This window comes from Eschrichtius robustus, chromosome 20 (genome assembly GCF_028021215.1).
Source record: "Eschrichtius robustus isolate mEscRob2 chromosome 20, mEscRob2.pri, whole genome shotgun sequence".
NCBI lineage: Eukaryota > Metazoa > Chordata > Mammalia > Artiodactyla > Eschrichtiidae > Eschrichtius > Eschrichtius robustus.
In genome coordinates this window covers 16039604-16064863 of record NC_090843.1, presented here as the reverse complement: position 1 = coordinate 16064863, position 25260 = coordinate 16039604, and the positions used below count along the sequence as shown (strand labels likewise).

At 37.7% G+C, this 25260-nt stretch overlaps 1 protein-coding gene across 4 annotated transcripts in view; it reads left to right on the top strand.

Moving 5' to 3' along the window:
* The window catches only part of TLK2 (tousled like kinase 2), a 106087-nt gene that overhangs the window by 17632 nt on the left and 63195 nt on the right, over positions 1–25260 (top strand). For 3 of the 4 annotated variants that reach the window (XM_068530365.1, XM_068530364.1, XM_068530362.1), the window contains exons 3-6: positions 16967–17038; positions 17985–18054; positions 19100–19143; positions 19871–19966. In XM_068530365.1, the coding sequence (XP_068386466.1) occupies positions 16967–17038; positions 17985–18054; positions 19100–19143; positions 19871–19966 (282 nt within the window). The remainder of the gene's footprint in view (positions 1–16966; positions 17039–17984; positions 18055–19099; positions 19144–19870; positions 19967–25260) is intronic. The other variant, XM_068530363.1, reaches the window with a different exon arrangement.

The following is a 25260-nucleotide window of genomic DNA, read 5'->3' as shown; positions in this document are numbered from 1 at the left end:
TTCGTGTTTAAAATATTTTAGAAATTGTTTTATATTAGTACACATAGAGCTTCCTTGGCTTTTTTTTCCTAAGGCTGTTTAATATTCCATTGTGCAGCTGAACCATAATTTAACCAATTTCCTGTGGATGGACACTTAGATGGACAACACTGTTTTATTGACATAAGCAGTGCTCTAGTGAATAGCTTTGTAATACACAGTGTCATTTCACACATGTTTACTGGATAAATCCCTAGAAGTGGAATTGCTGGATCAAAGGATATGAGCGTTTGTAATTTTGGTAGTTATAGCCATATTCCTCTCCATAGAGAAGAGGAATATAGCTGTATTCCTCCATCAATGAATGAGAACATTTGTTTCCCCATAGTTGAGTATGTTAAGGGAGTTTAGTTACGGGAGTCTGTGGACAGATGCTAGTGTTCCTGAACCTTGTAAAATGATAGGTAAAAACTTATATGTATGTATTTATGGCCGTGTCTTTTTCCGGGGGGACAGGTCCTCAGTTTTCACTACATTCTTAAAAAGTTCAGTGATTCAAAATAGGGTTAAAGGACTTCCCTGGTGACACAGTGGTTAAGAATCCGCCTGCCAATGCAGGGGACACGGGTTCGAGCCCTGGTCTGGGAAGATCCCACATGCCACGGAGCAACTAAGTCCATGCGCCACAACTACTGAGCCTGTGCGCCTAGAGCCCGTGCTCTGCAACGAAGAGTAGCCCCCACTTGCTGCAACTAGAGAAAGCCCGCGTGCAGCAACAAAGACCCAACACAGCCAAAAATAAAAAAATAAATAAAATTAAATCTTTTTTAAAAAAATAGGGTTAAAAACCACTATCTGGCAGTTAGTTGTTTCAAATTAGAACACATCGCTTTGAATCGTATTTCTCTTTTACAGAAGTATTTGAGCAGAAGCATGTAAGTAATTATTAGAGATGTTGTGTGGAAAGTTATTGTGTAGGAGAATGGACTAAATCTAATTCCCAATCTTTTATTATTCTTCCCTTCACTCCCTGGGAGGCCATGTTTTTAAAAGCCTGTTTTCTATTAAACTGAATTTATTAAGCAATACCTTATTTCCCCAGTTTTATTAATTAGAGCTTTAGAGCAGTATGAGGTGAGTTTTACTACATAGAGTTAATCCTTTCATCTATACTGAGTTGATGAAATTTTAGCTAAAGTCAAGTCAGTTTATCATTTTAAATAGGCTGTGTAGGTGAAAAATAGTTCAGGACCCCCACTGTTATCTTTAGGACTTATTAGGGATCTAAGGAACAAATGTCTATACCAGATAACCTCCAAGGCCCTTTTGAGTTCTGTGTGTCAACAGTATATATTCTGAGGTTTTGATGAGGACCCATATTAAGTTCTAATACAAGTACTATTACAAATAAACTTTCACCATAACAGATTCCATAGGGCTTTCATATTTTGGGATAATGGAATTAATCTGTAATTACAGTACGCATATTATTGAAAGTCACAATTCTGTTAAGTCCTGGAGAAAAAAACAGGAGCTATCTAAAATGAATTAGAAAGTTAAAAGATTTAATTTATTTAGAGATAGTTGGTGGTGTTATTTAAAGCCCTCTCTTTTTTGATGCTGTATTATTATTTGCTGGCTTGTTTTGAAAGGGCATTTTTCTAGGGATGATTTAGAATATTTCATGTGGGGAAAAGTGAGGTGAATCTATATGCCATACTAGATACTGGAGCAAAAGTTAAAAGGTCTTGCCTGTTAATAGCACTCAGGACAGTTTTTTAAAAAAATTGTTACATATTCTGGAATAGAACCTGAGGAGCTGTTTGTTGTACAGAATTATTTGTTGTAGATAACTTATTTTATCTAGTTCTCCAAAGTTTTATTTATTTCTGAATAGAAATTTAGAACAAAATTTTTGTTATGGGCTGTCCTTATAGAACTTTTTATAGTGACATTTGCTATAATGGGAATCTGCTTTTACTAACAAACCTTTGATTACAACGAATTTTTTTCTTTTTTTTTCTTTTTATTGGAGTATAGTTGATTTTCAATGTTGTGTTAGTTTCAGGAGTACAGCAAAGTGAATCAGTTATACATATACATATATCTACTCTTTTTTTAGATTCTTTTCCCATAGATCATTTGGAGGTTGGCTATGATAAGTTAAATATGCATACCACTAAGAAAATAACAAAACAGAGATAATAGCTAATGATCTCTTAGTGGAGATAAAATGGAATACTTGAAAAAATATGTATCTCAGTTCTAAAGAAGGATGGGGAGGAGGAAAAGAAACAAAAGATAGGAAAAAAAAAAGTAACATAGTAGGTTTAAACACAGATAATTAAATAAATTTGTAAATGGTCTAGCACTCCAATTAAGAGTGTCAGGTTAGATCATTGTTATGTGATCCAACTATGTGCTGTCTACAAGAAACCCACCTTATTTTTAACCTGTATCTTTGTATTTAAAAGGATGGAAAAAGATACCGTATAAACACTAAGTATAAAAGGATTGGTGTGCCTATAGTTGCATTAGACAAAGGAGACTTCAGAACAAGGAAAATATTACGAGGGGTAATGAAGGGCATTTCATAATGAAAAAAGGATCAATCCATTGAGAAGACTCAGCAGTTGTAAATGTTATGCATCCAATAACAGAGCAAAGCAAAAACTGACAGTTGAAAGGAGCAGTAGACGAATCCACAGCTTTAGTTGGAAATTGCAGTATTCTCTCTCAATAATTGATAGAACAAGCAGGCAAAAAAATCAGCAAGGATATAAAAGATTTGGACAATACTGTCACTGAACTGTACCTAATTGACATTTATAGAACACTATACCCACATGCCTTTCAGGCGCACATGCAACATTTACCCAAATAGACTATATCCTGGGCTATAAAACTTGTTTCAACAAATTTAAAAGGATTAAAATTATATAGAAAGTATTCCGACTACAACGAAATTAAATAAGAAATCAAAAAGAAAAAGATACCTGGAAAATCTCCAAATATTTGCAAGTTAAATAACATACTTCTAAATAAACTTTAGATCAAAGAAGAATTCACAAGGGAAATTAGAAAATATTTTGACCTGAGTGAAAATGAAACACAGTCTATCAAAATTTGTGGTATGCAGCTAAAGCAGTGCTTTAGAAGGAAACAGTTTCAAAAGAAACATCTAAAATCAATGACCCAAGCTTCCGCCTTAAGAAGTTAGAAAAAGAGCAAACTAAGTAGGAGAGAAATAAAGAGTTGAAATAAATGAAATAGAAAGCAACTCTGAATAACCCTATATTAATTAAAGAAGTTGGATTTGTAATTAAAAGCCTTTCCACAAAGAAAAGTCCAGGCCCACATGGCTTTATTGGTGAATTCTATCAAACATTTAAGGAAGAGATAATAACAAATTTTTCACAAATTTCAGAAAACACTTATGAGACCAGCATTACCTTGATACCAAACCAGGTAAAGACATTATGAAAAAAGAAAACCATAGCTCAGTATCCCTCATGAATATATATGCAAGAATCATTAACAAAATATTAGTCAATTGAATCTAGCTCTCTATATGTATCCTATATGTATGATAACACATCATGACCAATTGGGTTTAATCCCAATTGCAAGGTAGATTGAACATTAAAAGTCAATGTAATCTACCATATTGATAAAATAAAGGTGAAAAGCTGAATGATCTTGTAATAGATGCATAAAAAGCACTTGAACAGAGTTCAGCACTAATTTGTGATAAAAGCTCTCAGCTGGTTAGGAATAGAAGGGAACTTCCTCAATCTGATAAAAGGCATCTATTAAAAACCTGCAATGAACCTCATACTTAAATGGTGAAAGATTGAGTGCTTTCAACCTAATGTCCAGAACACGTCAAGGATATTTGTTCTCACAGCTTCAATTCAGCATGTTCTGAAGGTCCTAGCCAGATGCATTAAGGCAAGTAAAAGGAATAAGCTTATAGATTGGAAAGGAAAAGTAAAACTATGTTTATTTTTTAGATGTCTTATATTGCTTTGGCCAGAAAGTTCCTTTGGTATTTAAGTAAAAATAAAAGACACATTTTTCATTTTCACCAAGAACTTTGTTGAACAATGTATTCACTGTTTTGTTCTACTACCTTCTGCCATTTTTCAGGCAACTTCATAATTCCATCTTCCCAAAACTTTCTCTACTTGAGCAAAGAACTGTTCCAGGTGCATTTTACAGTCTTCCAGGGAATTGAAATTTTTTCCATTAAGAGAATTTTGTAAAGACTGAAATAAATGGAAATCCAAAGGTGCAGTGTCTGGTGAATACGGCAGATGAATCAGAACCATCCAGCCAAGCTGTAACAGTTTTTGCCTGGTTATCAAAGAAACATGTGGTCTTCTTGCATTATCCTAATGGAAGATTATGCGTTTTCTGTTGACTAATTCCAGACACTTTTCGTCGAGTGCTGTTTTCAGTTGGCCTAATTGAGAGCAGTACTTGTTGGAATTAATCGTTTGGTTTTCCAGAAGGAGCTCATAATAGAGGACTCCCTTCCAATCCCGCCATATACACACCGTCACCTTCTTTGGATGAAGACCGGTCTTTGGTGTGGTTGGTGGTGGTTCATTTCGCCTGCCCCACGATATCTTCCGTTCCACATTATCATACAGTATCCAGTTTTCATTGCCTGTCACAATTTGTTTTAAAAACGGACCGTTTTCGTTACGTTTAAGTAGAGAATTGCATTCAGAAATATCGTCAAGAGAGTTTTTTTCACTTAGCTTATGTGGAACGGAAACATCAAAGTGAGTAATGTAACCGAGCTGGTGCAAATGATTTTCAGTGCTTGATTTGGATATTTTGAGTATGTCGGCTGTCTCCCGCGTGGTATAACGCTGATCGTTCGCAGTTAACGTCTCGATTTGATCGCTATCAAGTTCAACTGGTGTCCCAACTGTGGAGCATCATCCAGCGAGAAATCTCCAGCACGAAACTTCGCAAACCGCTTTTGACACGTTCGGTCAGTCACAGCACCTTCTCCGTACACTGCACAAATCTTTTTTTGCATCTCAGTTGCATTTTTACCTTTCTTGAAATAATAAAGCATAATATGCTGAAAACATTGCTTTTTTTCCTTCCATCTTCAATATTAAACTGGCCACACAAAAATTCACCGATTCTGCTGTTTTTTTAAAATGCACACTGATATGACAGCTGTCACGATGCAGTCTAACAAAAGTGTTTCGAAGGAAGTTAAAGACAACTAAGTGCCACTAGAGCCATCGTAGGGAAAAAATCGAACGAACTCTTTGGCCAACCCAATAGATGACATGATTATGCATGTAGAAAGTTCTGAGTAATTGATGTAAAAAAAAAAGCTACTAGAATTTGAGTTTAGCTAGGCTACAAGTTCAGTTTCTGAAATACATCAGTTGTATTTATGTAAACTTGCAATGTACAATTGGCAATTGAAATTTGAAAAGCAGTACAATTTACAATAGCATCAAATAGTATAAATATAAAAACATGCCCCAAGAACAGAAGAGTGAGAATATTTCTTAGAGTTCCCTGTAATAGAAGTTGCTTTGTATTCCCATTTCATTAATGAGGACATTGAGGTACAAAGGATTAAAGAACATCATTTGTTTATGAGCACACCTTCGTTAAATACCTGTTATATAATAGATACTGTGCTAGGGACATAATATATAGTAGTGAGTAAAAGATTATCCCTTCACTCATGGAGTTTATAATCTAGTGGAGATTGCAGGGAGAAATAGATTGAGGGTGCTGCGTTCCCAGCCTTGGTTTAGCATTTTTTATTTAGATCAGTGGTTCAAAGCCATTACCTTTTAGTTAGGTCTTAAATATTGTGACTTGTTGAATAATCTGGCCTCTATGCGGGCAAACTATTTTATTGTAATATACGCCTGACAGTTTATAGAGTGGTTAAAACTGGTTGGCTTGGTTGTTTAAAGTTTCATGTTAAGGATGGTCCATGCATATCTTCCCATACTCCCATTGAGCACCAATTTTATTTCAGGCAGTATTTTACCCACCTCCCCAATATATAGTATTATTTAATCCTTGCAATATCCCTAAGGTGGGTGGTTTTTCCTTTTTTATCACAGATGAGAAGACCAGAGCTCATAGAGCTTAAGTGATTTGCCTAGTTTCATTCAGTGGTTCAGTGATTCAGTCCCACACCGACCTGACTTTAAACTGTCGGTACCAGCTATTCTCATTTTTCTATTGGTCACACCCCTGGGCCATCCCATTCTTTCCCATTCAGGAAATGCGAGTAAGTGAGATTAATTTTTATAGTGCTAAGTTTGAATCTTCCTTTTTTTTTTTTTAGAGAAAAACTTTTTTTTATTTTTTTATTTTGGCCGTGTTGGGCCTTCGTTGCTGCGCTCGGACTTTCTCTAGTTGCGGTGAGCGGGGGCTACTCTTCGTTGTGGTGCACAGGCTTCTCATTGTGGTGGCTTCTCTTGTTGCGGAGCATGGGCTCTAGGTGCACGGGCTTCAGTAATTGTGGCTCGCGGGCTCTAGAGCGCAGGCTCAGTAGTTGTGGCACACGGGCTTAGTTGCTCTGCGGCATGTGGGATCTTCCCGGACCAGGGCTCGAACCCGTGTCCCCTGCATTGGCAGGCGGATTCTTAACCACTGCGCCTCCAGGGAAGCCCGAGTGCACTGATTTTTAAGTTTTATTGAGATATAATTCACACAACATACAGTTTACTCAATTAAGGTATACAATTCAATGGCTCCAAGTGTATTTATAGAAATGTGAAACCATTACCACAGTCAATTTTGGAACATTTTCCTCACCTCAAAAACCAAAACCAAAACCAAAAAACCTTACCCCTTAGCTTTCACCCTCAAAATCCCTCTCTCTCTCAGCTCTAGGCAACCATTAGTCTACTTTTTGTCTCGATAGATTTTGCCTGTTCTGAACATTTAATATAAATGGAATCATAAAATATGTGGTCCTTTGTGATTGGCTTCTTTCACTTAGCATCATGTTTATAAGGTTTGTTCCTGTATCAGAACTTCATTTCTTTTTATTGCCAAATAATATTCCCTTGTATGGATAGACCTCATTTTGTTTATTCATTCTTTCAGTTGATGGACGTTTGGGTTGTTTCCATTTTTTGGCTATTATGAATAATGTGCCATGAACATTCATGTACATGTTTTTGTGTGCACATATGTTTTCATTTCTCTTGGGTATATTCCTAGGAGTGGAATTGCTGGGTCTTATGGTTAAGAGATAGTCCATTAAAGGATGAACATAATATAAAACTAAGGATCTATTTTTTTTTAGTCATTAGTTTAACCCTTTGAGGGACTGCCAGACTGTTTCTCAAAGTGGCTGTGCCATTTACCTCTCCACCAGCAGTGTATGAGGGTTAAACTTTCTCCATATCCTTGCCAACGTCGTATTATCTGTCTTGTTGGTTATATGTGCCAGATCTTGAGTAAATACATAGACTTCCATAGGCAGGTTGTCCAGGAGAAAAAACAAAGGATTTCTTATTCTTATTGTTGGACTTGCTTGTCTGGAAATGGATGTTAATAAGTTACATGGTTAGGATTTTGCCATTTATTTAGGACTGAAATACTACTAAAAATCATTAATTAATATTAGTTAAGGATTTTCTTGACAGTATACTGTAATATTTTGTTTGCTTGCCAGAACACAAAGTCATTCATTTAAAATCACCCCACTGATTTGACTCTGCTATGGGGTGAAAAGGTGGTGCTAACTAATGACTAAAAAAAGTACACAGCCCCCTAGTTTTAACCCATTAGGTCTAGTCTTTAATGGAGTATCTTTTTTTTTTTTTTTTTTAATGGTGTATCTTTTAACTACCTCAGGTAGTTTGACTCTGTTGTCAGCTGTGCTCCTTTATACTTAAGTTTAACTTTCGTCTGCTGTTCTCAATCCCTTTTAAGATGCCAATTTAGTTCAAGGAGGAAATGAAGACTTTAGAAACTCAGCAAATGTTGACATTTAAATTTTTACAGGAGCGAAAGATTAACCTTTGGCCCCCACTTCTACAAGGTTTTCTTAGTTCATATAGGCTTCATTCATGTGCTAAAGGCTGATTGTCAACATTCGTATTTTAACCTCAGTTTTCATAAGTTTATAACTTGTCCACAAGGTTTTCTTTAGGCTTGTTACTGAAGTATTTTTAAGCCCCCCAAAAGTGCATTTAAGTATTTTAAAAGTGTGTTTTACTTTGTTTTGGGGAGCCCTGCTTTTTTTTAAAATGAGAAACTTGACTCTTGTCTATTTTTTAAACTGTCCATTTGGTGTTTTACTTAAAAAAAATCATTAGCAGGAGACAGGGTAATCAGCTTAAATGTTAGCGTAGAAAATAGGGCTTTTACTGAGGAGTCTTAACTTATCATACTTTGTTAAAAAAATTTTTTTTCTTTTATCTTTATTTAAAAAAATAAACTTGTGTCAAAGGCTGACTTTCAATAGATTGACGATTAGGAATGAATCAATCTAGAGTTGGAAAATTAGAAAACAAAGAGGAAAATGGAGGAAGTAAATGGAATATAACAAAAGTGAGGACTTAGAAAGAGAAAAAACGAAATGGATGCTGTTAGTTATGTGATTAATATGAAAATCTCAGATGTGATTAATATGAAAATCTCAGTGAAGTAGATAATTTCACTCAAAGATAGTAGAAATTAATGTTGACAAAAATAAGATGGAAAATCAGAATAGCCTCCTATAACCAAGGAAAAATCAAGATTATAAAATTATTTCCTCCTCCTCCTCTTCCTCCTACTCCTTTGAAGCAGTGCAAAAAAATCCACTCCCTGGTTACTGGTGATCTCTCCTAACCTTTCAAGAAGTAGATAATTCTCATGTTAAATAATAACATAGGAATAATAAACTTTGATAGCAAAACCTGACAGATATGAGGAAGTAAAAGTATAACCTGATTTCATTTATGAATATATAGATGTTTAAATTCAAGTAAAAATACTTGCGAATGGCTAATTATTTTATTTCAGAGAGTTTATCCGAAGAATGTTGGACAAGTTCAATATTTTAAAAATGTATTAATAGGACTTCCCTGGTGGTGTAGTGGTTAGTTAAGAATCCGCCTGTCGGGCTTCCCTGGTGGCGCAGTGGTTGAGAGTCTGCCTGCCGATGCAGGCGACACGGGTTCGGGCCCTGGTCTGGGAGGATCCCACATGCCGCGGAGCGGCTGGGCCCGTGAGCCACGGTTGCTGAGCCTGCGCGTCTGGAGCCTGTGCTCCGCAACAAGAGAGGCCGCGATAGCGAGAGGCCCGCGCACCGTGATGAAGGGTGGCCCCCACTTGCCGCGACTGGAGAGGGCCCTCGCACAGAAACGAAGACCCAACACAGCCATAAATAAATAAATAAATAAAAAATTAAAAAAAAAAAAAAAGAATCCGCCTGTCAATGCAGGGACACGGGTTCAAGCCCTGGTCTGAGAGGATCCCACATGCCATGGAGCAACTAAGCCCTGTGCCACAACTACTGAGCCTGCGCTCTAGAGCCCACGAGCCACAACTACTGAAGCCCGCGTGCCTAGAGCCCGTGCTCCACAGCAAGAGAAGCCACCACAATGGGAAGCCTATGGACCGCAACAAAGAGTAGTCCCCACTCGCCGCAACTAGAGAAAGCCTGCGCACAGCAACAAAGACCCAATGCAGCCTAAATAAATAAATAAATTTATTAAAAAATATTTATGTAGCAGTCACTTTAAAAAAAAGTATTAATATATGTAGAGATGACTCTATACTAATATATCTAGAGTATAGTGCTACTGAATGGCTAGTAGCACATATTTTGAAGCCAGGTAGCTTAGGTCTAGATCCTGGCTCTGCTTCTTGCCAGCTGTGTGACGTTGGGGAGTTCACGAAGTTTCCTCATCTAATAATGAGACTACTGATAGCTATCATATAAGGTTGTCATTAGTTTGCTAGGGCTGCCATAACATAGACCGGGTGGCTTAAACAACAGAAATTTATTTTCTCACAGTTCTGGAGGCTGGAAGTTCAAGATCAGGAAGGATGTCAGTAGGATTGATTGCTTTTGAGGCTTTCTCTCCTTGGCTTGCAGATGGCCACCTTCTCGCTATGTCCTCATAATGGTCTTTCCTCTGTGTGTGTGCATGTCTGGTGCCTCTGTGTCCTAATTTCCACTTTGTATAAGGACATCAGTCGTATTGGATTAGGGTCCACCCTAATGACACATTTTAGCTTAGTTACCTCTTCAAAGGCCCTGTCTCCAAATACATTCTGAGGTTTTGGGGGTTAGGACTTCAACATACAAATTTGAGGAAGACACAGTTGAGCCCACATTACAGGTTGTTAGGAGGATTAAATGTGCTAATATAGAATACCTGACCGTGTAGCAAGCACTACCTAAGTATTGTTTACCATTATCATTACTTAACTATAGCAAGTAGTTATAGAATTCATATTAATAATAAATAAATAGCAAAAAGTAAAATAAATAATATATTAAAAACTTTAAAATACTTCTAGATTCAAAGGAAGTTGCAAAAAAAAAAAAATGTACAGGGAGGTTCCATGTACCCCTTCTCTCCCAATGTGAGCACCTCATGTAATTATAGTACAATATTAAAATCAGGAAATTGACATTGGTGAAATCCACAGAACTCATTCGGATTTCATGTATACGCACATCATTTGTGTGTGTGTGTGTACATGTACTTCTGTGAAATTTTATCACTTGTGTAGCTTATTGTATCCACCACCACAATCAAGATGTAGAACTGCTCCAACAAGACTCTCTCCTGCTACTCCTTTGACAATATTGATTCTTCCAATCTAAGAACATACTATATCCTTCGTCTGTATGTCTATCTTCATGCCAGTGCCGTATGTTTTGATTACTGTAGCTTTGTAATAAGTGGAAGTGGGAAACCTCCAACTCTAACTTTTACAAGATTGTTTTGGCTCTTTGCAGTCTTATTACAGTTTTTAATGGTAAAGCACTAGAGGAGTCACCTTGAAAAAAGAAGAACAAAACAGTGTTCTTTATGGTGATTATTTTTGTTTTATTCAAAGCAGTAAAATATGAAACAAATAAGATATAAATTGTGGAAAGGAATGTATAAGCTTATTATTTATAAACGCTATGATTTATATCTAGACAACAAACTCAAGAGGAACAAACTGCGAGATGATTAGAAAGAATAACAGTTCAGTAAAGTGACTGGCTAAATGAAAATTATATAATTCCTGAATGTCAGCAGTATCAGAAAAATAGGAAAAATTGAATCCCAGTTATTTTAACTTGGGAGATGAAGACGAAGATGTCACAGTGGTGAATGGGAGTTAAACTTTGGTAACCCATAAGCTTTTATGCCTTTGGGGTTAATTTCCCCCTGGGGTTAGTAATTGAGGTCAAAGGCTTGAACTGGAACTGTATAAGGGTGGGAATTGGGAAGGGGCAAACCTGTCTATGAATTAAGACTAGTAAAACTGCCCACCAGTCCAGGACATAGGATGGAAGTGAGCTGCCTAACTTTGGATTGTGGATGTTAAAAGCCACAAGAAATGGAAACTCCAATTCTGTGTGGAAGTCCTGGGCAGGAAAGCTAATGTATAAATATGTTTGGAACTGATGAACGTTGTAGGGCACTGGCAGAGGTGACCATTAAACTTCCCTTGGGACTGACTGCTCCTTAACCCCTGAAATGTGGAGAACTCCCTCAAAGCCGAATATGAACTCATACAAAACTTATAAAGCACCTTAGTAAAAAGATGCAACAAATAGGAAAATTTACAATTGAAGGACTGATAATAATAGACTGGAACTTAATTATCTAGTATATAGTCCATATTCAGTTTCTGCCTTTGTCCCAATAATGTCCTTTATTGGTTTTGCTTTGTTTTGCTATCCAGAGTCAAATCAAGGATCATACATTGAATTTAGTCATGCCTTTTTATCCTCATCTAATTTAGTTCAGTTTTTTTCTGCCTTTTTTGTTTTTTAGTGATAGTGACATTTTTGAAAGATAACATTGTTTGCCTAAAAGCCTTTGGTTAGCTCCCTTACTAGACAGTAAGCTGTTTTAGAACAGGGAATGTATGTCATTTATCCCTGCTAATTAAATTTAATCTAATGATTTTATAATAATTTGGGATGCTGTGCATCAGAAAAGGATGGGGAAAGGGAGGATTAAGTGATTCTTAATCCTTTTTTTCTTTTCGTTAGACACACATACCCAAGGAACCACAAGGATCCTTGTGCCTCTTGCATCGATATTTCAAACACTACAATGTACACCACTGTTATGCACACTTTATAGTTTATGTCATTATCAGTAATTGCTAATAAAAAATAGGTTCTTCAGTTCTCTCTTGCCTGTATTCATCGCACTTGCCATTTCCTTGTTTTTTTTTTTATAAATTTATTTTATTTCATTTATTTTTGGCTTCGTTGGGTCTTTGCTGCTGTGTGTGGGTTTTTCTCTATTTCCAGCGAGCGGTAGCTACTCCCCGCCATGGTACGCGGGCTCCTCACCGCGGTGGCTTCTCCCGTTGCGCAGCACAGGCTCCAGGTGCACAGGCTTCAGTAGTTGTGGCATGCGGGCTTCAGTAGTTGTGGCTCGCGGGCTCCAGAGTGCAGGCTCAGTAGCTGTGGTACACGGGCCCAGTTGCCCCGCAGCATATGGGATCCTCCCGGACCAGGGCTGGAACCCGTGTCCCCTGCATTGGCAGGCGGACTCCTAACTACTGCGCCACCAGGGAAGCCCCGCCATTTTCTTTTGAAAATGATGGATAGTTAGTTGGTGGGTAAAGTGGATAGTTAAAATATAGTGTACAGTTTTATTACTATCCAAGGGGGGGGGGCGGAATACTTCATAATGGTTACAATAAAGATAATTCACAAACGGAATATTTTAAGAATTTAGGCATAGAAAGATTCAATTTAAATTATTCTAGAATTCTTATGTAAATAAAGCTCTTTTTTTTCCAGTTAAAACATCATGGAACTCTTATTATATCTTTAAAGGAATAAGTCCTTTGTTGATTTATGTCACTGGGAATACATGATTTGATTTTATTTCTTATCCCTAGTTTCACTTTATTTTTTTTATTTTCAGTTTCACAAGTATCTATGAAGCTCTCTGGTATATTGTGTTGATTACAGTTTAAAAATAGTGCTTTAAGGACACAGTGAAAAGAAAACTTAATACACCCTTAATGTATAATTATTTCTGACACTAAGCCTAGTAACTGTTGTTTTTTTAACAGCCTTATTGAGATGTAATTCATATACCATACAATTCACCCATTTAAATTACACAATTCATTGGTTTTTAGTATATTCACAGATATGTACAACCATCAACACAGTTTTAGAATATTTTTATCACCTCAAAAAGAAACCCCATACCCTTTAGCTATCACCCCCATGTTCTCCAACTCCTCCCCTAAGCAACTACTGTTTACTTTCTGTTTGTCTTAGATTTCCCTATTCTGGATTTTCACATGAGTGGAGTCATTTGATATGTGGTCTGTTGTGACTGGCTTCTTTTACTCAGCAAAATGTTTTCAAGGTTTGTTTATATTGTAGCATGTATCACTGCTTGATTCCTTTCTATGGTCAAGTAATATTCCATTGTATGAATATACCATATTTTGTGTATCCATTTATTAGTTGATGGATATCTGGATTGTTTCCACCTTTTGGCTTTTGTGAGTAATGCTGCTGTAAAGATTTGTGTCCAGGTTTGTGTGTGTACATGTTTTTATTTCTTTTCAGTGTGGACCTAGGAGTAGCATTCCGGGTCATATGTAACTCTGTGTTTAATTGTTTGAGGAACTGCCCGACAGTTTTTGAAAGCACCTGCACTATTTTACATTCCTACCAGCAGTGTGTGAGGTGTGAGGGTTCCAGTTTCTCCACATTCTTGCCAGCACTTCTTGTTGTCTTTTTGAATCTAGCCATCCTAGTAGGTGTGAAGTGGTACCCCATTTTGGTTTTGATTTGTGTTTCCCCTTTGGCTAATGATGTTGAGCTTCTATGCATGTGCTTATTGGCCATTTGTATCTCATCTTTGGAGAAATGTCTGTTTAGACCTTTTGCCCATTTTAAATTGGGTTATCTGTGTTTATTTCTGAATTGTAAGAGTTCTTTATACAGCATACAAGTACCTTATCAGATATGTGATTTGCAAATATCTTCTTTTGTGGGTTGTCTTTGTTGATAGTGTCTTTTCAACCATAAACGTTTTTAATTTTGAAAAAGTCCGGTTTATCTTTTTTTTTACTTTTGTTGTTGGCACTTTTAGTGTCATACCTAAGAATTCTTTGCCCAGTTTGAAGTCATGAAGATTTACCCCTATTTTTTTTTTTTAAGGGAACTTTTTGACTGCATTGCATCTTCGTTGTTGCGTGGGCTTTCTTTAGTTGCGGCGAGCGGGGGCCACTCTTCGTTGCGGTGCATGGGCTTCTCATTGCAGTGGATTCTCTTGTTGCGGAGCGCGGGCTCTAGGCGCGCGGGCTTCAGTAGTTGTGGCATGCGGGCTCAGTAGTTGTGGCTCGCAGGCTCTAGAGCACAGTAGTTGTGATGCACGGGCTTAGTTGCTCCGCGGCGTGTGAGATCTTCCCGTACCAGGGCTCGAACCCGTGTCTCCTGCGTTGGCAGGTGGATTCTTAACCACTGCGCCACCAGGGAAGTCCCTTTTCCTCTACTTTTTTTTTTTTTTAATTTTTATTTATTTATATATTTATGGCTGCATTGGGTCTTCGTTTCTGTGCGAGGGCTTTCTCTTGTTGCGGCAAGTGGGGGCCACTTTTCATCACGGTACGCGGGCCTCTCACTATCGTGGCCTCTCTTGTTGTGGAGCACAGGCTCCAGACGCGCAGGCTCAGTAATTGTGGCTCACGGACCTAGTTGCTCCGCGGCATGTGGGAGCCTCCCAGACCAGGGCTCGAACCCGTGTCCCCTGCATTGGCAGGCAGATTCTCAACCACTGCGCCACCAGGGAAGCCCCCTCTACTTCTTTAGTTACTGTTTCCTTTGGTTCCGTGAACATATTTAGGATGGCTATTTTGAAATATTTTTCTAATAAATCCAGCATCTGGTCATTCTCACCGGCAGTTTCTTTTGCCTGCTTTTTTTTTTTTTCTTTTCCTGGTATATGGGTCATACTTGTTTGTTTCTTTGCATGCCTCATGATTTTTTGTTGGAAATTGGCCATTTTAGATGATACATTGTAGCATCTCTGGGTACTGATTTCTCATCCTGTTCTTTGGGGCCTTGTTATTGTTATTTGCTTGTTTATTTGTTTAGTGACTGGCTGGATTATTTTAGTGGAGTCTGTTTTACCACCCATCCCCCCAGAGCTAAGCCTCTGATGGTATTCCTCAGGGAGGCATGGCTTTAGGTAAGCCTGCAGGTACCCTGTGGTGACTGGTACTCAGTAGGACTCTCTTTTCCTGACCAACCCAGCTGTTAAACTACACTAATTGTCCAGATTGCTCTCTTGTTTTCAACAGTGCCCTGAGGCATACATTCCTCTGCAAACTAATCCAATCAATTTGGGGCTCCTTGGAAGGAAAAGTTTCTGAGGTCAATGTTTGCTATTTGTTCTGACCCCAGGAGGTCTCCTCCCTGGTGTCTTATTCCTTGATTCTCTCCTGCAAACTAGCTGACCTACAGTCTAGACTGTATCTTCATTACACGAATCTCTTTCCGCTTGCCTTTTACCAAAACCTCCCTTAGATTTAAACTTGTCCACACTCTGTTGGGAATGAAGTCAGGTCCTTTGGGAAAAGATTTGGTACTACATGTTCCAGCTTTTCTTCCCTGGCAAAATATCTAAGCCAGGGTTCTGGGGCTGGGAGTGGGGACAGTGAGTAATACTTTTCTGTGAGTGACATTCAGGCTGTAGGAACTGAGTGCCAGGAGGTAGAATGTGGAGATGGGGCACCGCAGCAGCTTGTCTCTCCTGGTGTTGAACCCACTGTCTCATGAGCTGAGCGAGAGGGCTATTGGGGTCCCAGTATTCTCAGTTTACCATGCCTAAGGCAGAGCCTCTGTTCCACAAGTCGATGTTGGGCAGAAGGGAGCCTCCTGTCTTTGATGTACTTGCCTGGGACTTAGCCTCAGTAATGGGGGCTGGGGACGGGTTGAGAAGCCCGAAGTCCTGCTTCTCCCAGGGAGAAAGCCCTTGGACTGAGAGCTGGGGGAAGAGGGGACCTTGTGCTCTTGGCTGCAGCAGTCTGGAGCCTTGCTGAGATGGGGGGTCGGGGGCGGGGTTGGGGGTGGGGGTGGGGTGGGGAGAGTGGTCTTGGTTTTAATACCACAGACTTTTCACCTTTCAGGCTGAATTTTCATAGATTTTATTGAATGGTTGTTTCTTCATTTGCTGTTTGCCCTTAGGGACCATTGTCAGAGGCTTTGAATGGTGGTTTTTAAAAATAATTTGCATCAGTTTCCCTGAGGAGTGAGCTAGCAGAGATCCTCACGCCATTAGGCTAGAAGTCAATCTCTTGTAACTGTTTTTTGAGCTTAGCAGTCATGCCTCTTTTAAAGCATGATTTGGAAAAGCGTTTCCTTCATTATGGTCTCTGACCACCTCCTCATGAGGAACCCTTGACATACCCCTTAACACCTCAACTTTCAGATATTGCCTGTGTGATACAAGAGGCCAAGAGAATTGATTTTCCCCTGCTTATTTTCCTTAAAGAATGAACTTGCTACGTGTGGAAGTACTCTAGAAGGGAAAATTTGCACGAGTTCAGAGTTTATAAAGGAAATGAAAATAGTATTAGCTAGAGAATTTTAACATGAGGGCCCTGTACTATATGGTTGATTGAGTTCTTTTCAAGTTGGCTCAGAGGTGTTGCAGTTAACTCTTGGCTTCTTTGACCTGACTTAGATATCAAAATCAAATGGCTTCTCCCTCATTTTTGCTGTCATCCTTAAATAAGTTTCTTTTGATTCCTTTTTTTTTCTTTTCAGGGGCCACTCAATAGTGAGTCTTCCAACCAGAGCTTGTGCAGCGTGGGGTCCTTGAGTGATAAAGAAGTAGAGGTAAGAAGCCACATCCATTGCAAGACTTCTCATATTGCCACACTTTTGGTCTGGGTTAAACCATAGCACTGCAAACTCTGGGGTCCTGTTAGGGTCTGTGTGAATGACTCCCCTTTGAGTTGTTTGCTCGTTGTACAGTTGTGATGTGGCCTTGATGGGTTTTTATTATGATAATCATAATTATCAATAAAGGGTAGAGATTTGCAGTTGTAGCTGAATTAGCCTAGGTGCCCTTGAATTTTAGCACTTTTCAGTACTTCAACAGAGTGGGTTAGTGTGGCCCGACAGACTTTAGTAAGAAAATTCGAAGTTTTTTTTTTTTTAAAGGCACACAACCTAGCTGCATAGATAGGTAACCGCTTACTTTGCACTTAGATAAAACTTTCAATAAATTAGTCAGTTGATTATGTATATCTTTCCTTTTTGGAAAAAAGGATTAGATTTAAGCTCTTTTAAAGTAGAAATATTGTGGGAATTCCCTGGTGGTCCAGTGGTTAAGACTCGGCGCTTTCAGTGCCAGGCCTGGGTTCAATCCCTGGTTGGGGAAATAAGATCCCGCAAGCCAAGTGACATGGCCAAAAAAAAAAAAAAAAAAAAGTAGAAATATTGTAACAGCTGCTGTCTGAGAGCCTACTATATGCTAGATGCTTGTACTACATTTGTGCTTTGTAAAATAGCTCATTTAATCTTTGCAGCAACCCTGATTTACAGATAAGTAAATTGAAGCTCTGATATTTTGAGCAGTTTGCCAAAAATTGTATAGGTGGCTTGGTTCCAGATCCTGTACTCTTTCCATGACCCTGCCCTAAGAGTAGGACACTCATTTAGGACTTGTCTGAGCCAGTTAAATCTCCTTATAAATTTGATATTTTGTACATACTCTCTAATTTTCATAATGTGAAAAATTTAACAAAATGCTAATTGTGATGTATATGGTATTTAACAGACTCCTGAGAAAAAACAGAATGACCAGCGAAACCGGAAAAGAAAAGCTGAACCATATGAAACTAGCCAAGGTAGTAATAATTTCACACCAGTAAAAATACTAGATTCATATGTACTTAGATAGAAAATTTCCAGCTCACACTAAGTAATTAGTTTGTGCACAGGGATTCCTAACAATGGAGATTTGTATTCCTTAAGGGAATATCAGGCTGTTTATTATAGACATGCCATTTGATACACACTTGAGGAAACAGTGTTAGTTCTTTGGGGACTCTGGTTTTTCCCTGTTGTAAGTTAACGATCTTCTCACCATGGGTATGTCTTCAGACTAAGCATTTATTGTACAGAAAAGAGGTTACATTGGAGTTTTAACTATGTCTTGCACTAGATCGGTGATTTGTTAATAAATAGGCAAGCAGAAATGGTTTCAGTCACATGGCTGTCCTTTTACCTACCCTTCTTCCATGTCAATTATTTAGTTGTACATTGGTGCCCAGTGGAATAAATCTGTAAATATGATGGTAATAATGCCAAATTTCTGTAAATAATTAAAGAAAAAATAAATGAATGGCAGGGCTTCCAAGAAATGGACACCCTAGTCTTTTTTTTTTTTTTTTCCATATTCTTTTAATCTGCAAATCATTTTTTACTTTTTTGGGAGAAAATTTTCCCAAAGTGACAAGGTCACATAAAGTTTTTTGTGAAATAGAATAAACCCTTTTGTTCTGATGAATTTGTTTTGAATTTTTTATCCTCTTAGTTGGGGGTGTAGTTTATAGTTTAGTTTTATTTTGATGCACAGTTGTGGCATGAGTTTTGTTAGTGTACTTGTAAAAGAAAGATTAGTGAATCTTAAAGGAAAGCGAGCTGTGAAAAAGTCTTTCTTTCACTGCTTATTTCAGTCTTTTAATTTTGTGGAGGAAACTGTCTTCTATTTTGTGGAGGAAACTGTCTTCTGTTCTTATGATACAGGTATTTTGGCTCATTTGTTAAAAGTAAGCTTGACATTTGAATTGATAACAATATAGGCAGTTATTGAATACATAGTACACTTTAGTGAATGATGGTTTACTTGTGTTACTGGAAAAACTATACTTACTTTGGTTTTATTTTCAGGGAAAGGCACTCCTAGGGGACATAAAATTAGTGATTACTTTGAGGTAAGTTAAATTTTTGGAAAAAGAAATCTATAGTGAGTTTTTAAAAAACCTAAATCCCTTTGTTCATTTAAGGCTTTAGAGAGGAATATATTGCCTTTACTGTGCTCTCTTCCCCTTCCTCCCCATCTTCATCAACCCTATGCTGCCCCATCTCTATAAGAGGAAACGGCTGCTGACTTCCTAAATTTAAATTTGTTTATGATGTGTCTTTTCTGTGATGATATAAAAATTCACAAATGAGGTGATTTTTCTCTTGGCCAGACTAGGTTTCGTGTCTTACAAAGATTGAAGTGAAATGACTTGGACTCTTGTTTTGTCCTCTTCCCTTTAGTCCATTGGAACCTGTAGTAAGCTCACTGACCCATCCTTAGTGGTTACTGAAGAAGACACTAACATCCACTGTACCACTATATTCCTGCTTCATGTATTTTGAGACAAGAAGGGAAAACATTCTTCTCTTATGTCCTTTCAAAACCATGTGTACCTTCAGCTTTCTAGCCATGTTTTCTTTATATCTTGGTACATTTCTGCTGGAGCTCCTCCTTAAAATCTCGTTGAAAAGATAGCAGAATTTGACTTATATGGCATTTTCTCTCTAGAATAAGATGTATTGACTTAAAGGGGCCGTATATAATTAAGACCTGTTTGTGTATTAATCTTTTACTCTCCTTATCTGAAGCCTAGTACTGTTGTGAATTATTCATATCCATTTTTCCCTGTTGGCCAGTTTGCTGGGGGAAGCGGGCCAGGAACCAGCCCTGGCAGAAGTGTTCCACCAGTTGCACGATCCTCACCGCAACATTCCTTATCCAATCCCTTACCGGTAAGCATTCACCTGGAGAAATTTGACACCTGTTGTAGGAGACAAGAAGCCCAGGAACACTCGAGCAAAGTTTCTCTTCCATTAATTACCCAAGGGGAATGAGGCATTAAGGAGAAACGTTCATAGCATTACCTATGAATCACTTAACTTAGATTCAAATCTGTATCTGTAAATTTACATTTTATAAGAGCTGACCCTTTTCTCCCAGTATAATAAATTACTTCTAGGCCTGCAGCTCATTGTTCTGTCAAGGAAGTGATTTCCAATCCAAACATTAGATTTTTATCCTTGCCAGACTTAAATGTTCCTATAACTAAATTCCTTTAAAAAAAAATTTGGTCAGCTCCTGGCATTTGAATTATTTTTAAGGCTTACTCGGTGATGTAGTAGAGAAGCTAAAGCTACACAAATTTGGGATAGGTTTGTTTTCTGCCTATAAGTGAGATCTGAAACTCTTAAAAACATTATAGCCAAGTTAGTGGTTCTCAACCGGAGGTAGTTTGTCCCCTCAGGGGACATTTGGCAGTGTTGGAGTAATTATTGGTCAGAAATAGAGGGTGAGTGGAAGGATGCCATAGGCGTTTACTGGGCGGAGGCCAGGGATGCTCTTAAACATCCTACAGTGCACAGGGCAGGCGCCACAACAAAGAACGATCCAGTCCAAAATGACACTAGTGCCAAGGTTGAGAATCCCTGAGCTAGCTAATGTAGGGTTTTGTGTTAATTTGCTCAAGTGCCTTTGGATAATTTGTTGATACCAGTAAGAACTCTGTACTTAAGAGTGTGTTATGTCTACTGATGCCTCAGGTATTGCTGTGGGATCCAAGGGAAAAGGGAGATCAGGAGTTTTCATCCTAGGTCTCTGTTTAGGAAAGTTGCTTTTCTCTGCCTTAGCAGAGTTGATTAATACTACTTTTTTCCTAAATGATTTAGTCTTCTGTATTGTTAAAGTATTTTAAAATATCCTTCCCCTCTTCTCTCTCATGAAAACATGCATTCATTAGGGTGATTATAATTATTAAAGCACTTAGGAAAATGTATTCAACTTGAAATTTTTGCTATTATTTTGTCATCCTTGTCATATTTAAAAATGTTAGAAATGTTTGATGTGTAGATCTGTTTGGTTAGGTTGAGGTTTGTTAGATAACTTTCGAGGAGGCCTATATCTATATTTTTATTAAGTTTTAAACCGGTTAAAGTTTTAAAATGTTAAATGAGATTGCAGAATTATCTATTTGGGACGAATATGATTTGTAGAATTTTGTTGTCTGTTACTCTTTTCTTCCTGAAAAAGATTTTTTTTTCATGTGGTTTTTAGTAGTGTGACCACCCATCTATCATGTGTCCATTTAAGTCAGGTCTTACCTGAAAACAAAAGAGATGATTCAATGATCTGTAGACATTTCTGCCACCTCTATGAATGGTGGTGGGGCCTCATCATTATTATGCAAATCTAAGTATATCTTGGGTGTTAAAATAGGAACCAAGCCTTAATTTCCTTTTTCCATTGCACTGAGAAGCTCTTTATCCTTCTAACTTAGATTCTGTGTTTCATTGTTACAATTACTGATTTGTGTATACCCTTCAGCTCCCTTTCCCCACTCTCTCTCCATCATACTTGCCTGAAAAAACTCAACCCTGGTTATCTAATTTTCCACCTTTTCCTTGTCTAAGCAGCTCAGCATGGTTAGAGGAAAACACATATACCCATGCTGACTGATCTCACTTTAAGTTCATGACCACCAACCTCATGAACCCCCTAGTTGCTGCCAGTCCTATTATATTTCCATAGTTAGTTCCCTTTCCTAGATGAATATTTCATATTTTTGTCATTTCCTGCCAGCCTCCAGCAACGCTTCCTCCTCCTCTACTATTTCAACTGATGGCTTTACTTTTTTATTTTCCTGAGAAAGCAGAAGCAATCAGAAGAGAACTTTCACATGCACCTATGCCAAATCTACCAAGTTACTTGTATCATTATCCATATCTGCCTTTTAGGATGAAAGAACTTGCCAGCCCTTTACTTGGGCACTGGTTTCCCTGAAAATTACGTATACAACTCTACTTGACATTTCCACTTACATAACTAAATGGACAGCTTAAAAACGTCCACAGAGGAACTCTTGCTCACTAGCAAAACAACAACAACAAACTGCTCTTCTTGCAGTCTGCCCTGTCCTGGTAAATGACAGTTTACTCTGTCCAGTTTTTCAGATCATAACTTCATGCCCCATATCTAACCTGTCAATAAATCCTGTTTTCTTTTAAAAAATACCCAAATCCCAACCTCTTTTCTATTCTTTTGGTTCTCTGCATTAAATCTCCAAAGTGGTCTCCCTGTTTCTGCCTGTGTCTCACCTATTTTCAGAATAGTAGCCAGAATGATTCGTGAAAAAATTAAGACAGATCCTGCTCAAAACTGTCCAGGGACTAGTCCAGACTGTTCTGGGCTTACATGGCCTAGAAGCTCCTACATGATCTTTGCTCCCCCCATCCGCCTGACTCCATCTGCTCCCCCCTCACCCTCATACCACTCCGGCCATGCTGGCCTCCTTGAAGTTCCTTGAACACTGTGAAGCACTCTTTTGCTTCACGGCCTTTGTACCTGCTATTCCCTCTTTCAGGAATAGCATGATTAGCAATCTCTTCATCAGGCTGTTGCTCAAAAATGACCTTATCAGAGAGGTCTCTCCTGGCCAACTTCTTTAAATATCAGTCCCTCTCATCTTGTAACTCTGTCCCTAATCCTGCTTTAATTCTTAGTTATTACTACCTGACATATGTATTTAAATTTTGATATATATGTAAATTTTTTCATTGATTCATATTTATACATATAGAAGTGTACACATGTAAGTCTACAGCTTAATGAAGTTTCACAAACTGTGTACCAGTACAAGAAACAAAATACCAGGCCCTCCAGAAACCCCCTTATGCTCCCTTCCAGTCGTTAGCCCCCTCCCTGCCACTGGGGATAGCCACTATCCTGACTTCTCACAGTACAGGTGGGTTTTTTTGTTTTTGTACTTTGTATAAAAGGAATCATACAGTATATACTCTTGTGTCTGGCTTCTTTCGTTCAACATTACTTTTGTGAGATTCATCCATACTGTGTGTTGTTGTAGATCATTCATTGTCGTTGTGTGGTATAATTTTAATATTTTTATTTAATAATTTAAATATCTTAATTTTTAACTATACAATTAATCTATTGCCCAGCTTCTCCCACCAGAATGTTAATCCTAAGAGAGCAGGGATTTTGTTTTATTTACTGCTGTTTCCATCTCTTACAGTGTTTATTACATAAAGATGTAATCATTTTAACTATCCCCCCCCACCACCCCCGTTCACATGGAATAGATATCTTGTTCAATTTTTAGTCTCTAACACCCAAAACAGTGTTGGGTACACAGTGGGGGCTCAAGACTATTTGTCAAAAGGGAAGAATGGATAAAGAATTACTTTAGCATTTTTCCCCCTAAGTGATTCTTTTATATTTTTTGTTAAATACAAGAAAGTACATAAACCGTGAGCCTTTTAATGCAGGAGTTGGTAAACTACAGCCCGCAGTAGCAAGCTAAGAATGATTTTTAGATTTTTTGAGTTGTATAGACAAAGAAGAATATATGCCACAGAGATGATATGTTGCCTGAAAAGCCTAACGTATTTCTGTCTGACCCTTCACAAAAAATGTTTCCAGGAAATCATTATGAGGTTAACTCCATGTAATCATCACTTAGGTCAGAAAGTAAAATATTTCCAGCACCCTGGAAACCTTCCTTGATCACAACCCCCTCCCAATACCCTAGAAACAACCACTGTTCTAATTTTTGTGATTATCATTTGCTTTTCCTTATAGTGTGACCACATATGCATCCCTAAACAAAATAGTTTAGTTTTGTCATTACGATAATTTTGTTAAACATGGCATTTAATCACAGTGTTTAGATCTTCTGTATTCTGACTTTTGGCTGTTTGTTCTGTCAGTTACTAAGAGAGGTATATTTATGACTCTCATGATTGTGGGAGTAGTTTGTTTCTTCCTGTATATATATTTTTGCTTTATGTATTACTAAGTGATTCTCTTCATTTCTTCTGATACTTTTTGCTCTAAATGCAGTATATCTGATATTTAGTATATCCAAACCACTGTATGGTGTAAATACTTCCATTTTTATACTATCAACTTTTCTTATTTTGTTTTCAGTGTATCTGACAAATATCATATAGTTGAAATTTTTTTCTTTATTCAGTCTAAAATCTTTTTTAGGGAATTCCCTGGCGGTCCAGTGGTTAGGACTTGGCACTTTTACTGCTGGGGCCCGGGTTCGATTGCTGGTTGGGGAACTAAGATCCTGCAAGCTGCACGGCACGGCCAAAAAAAAAAAAATCTTTTTTAAACTTCAGTATTTATCCTATTTACATTTAATAAACTTATCATTATATTGGTTTTAAATATACCAGCTTCTAATGTATTTTCTGTTTATCTTGCCTGTTCTATGTTACTTTTTCTTTCATTCCTTGTTTTCATTTGGATTAAAAAAAATTATTTCATGTTTTTCTCCTCCACTAGTATGTAGGTCCTATGTGGTGTTTCTCTTAGAAGTTACCTAGGTATCTTTAATATGCCAAAGTTTGATGTTAATAGTATCTTTGCCCTCCTCACAAATATATGATAACCTTGATTCCATTTATGTGCTACTGCTTTGGTGGTGGTGGTGTAGGTTTATATTTTGCCATTTTTTTAGTCTCATAAAACATCATTATTATACTGTCAGTATTCATTTAGATTTATCTATATACTTACCTCTTTCTTTGTACTTCTTCCCGTTTTACATATTACACCTTCCACTCTAGGGTCACTTCCTTCTGCCTTCAGTGGTCCTTTAGTATTCTTTTAGTACAGTGTTTATCTGCTGGGGGTTAACTCTCTAGGTTTTTGTTTGCTGAGATAACTTTCTTTTGCCCTTATTCTTGGAAGATGTTTATGCTTGTATATTTCTAGATTGGCATTTTTTATCTTTTCACACAATTGAGTATATCATTACTATCTTCTAGTTCCCATTGTTACTACTGAGAAAACACTTTTCATTTACTTGTTATTTCTTTGAAAGTATCTGCTCTGCTTCCCCCCATCCCCAGCTGCTTTTAACATTTTTATATGTGGTGTTCTGCAGTTTTACTGTGATGCATCCTTTTATTTTTTTTTTTAATTCGTTGGGCTTCTGGTATTTGTGGGTTGGTGTCTTGTACCATTTCTGAATAATTATTTGCCATTGTCTTCAGATATTATC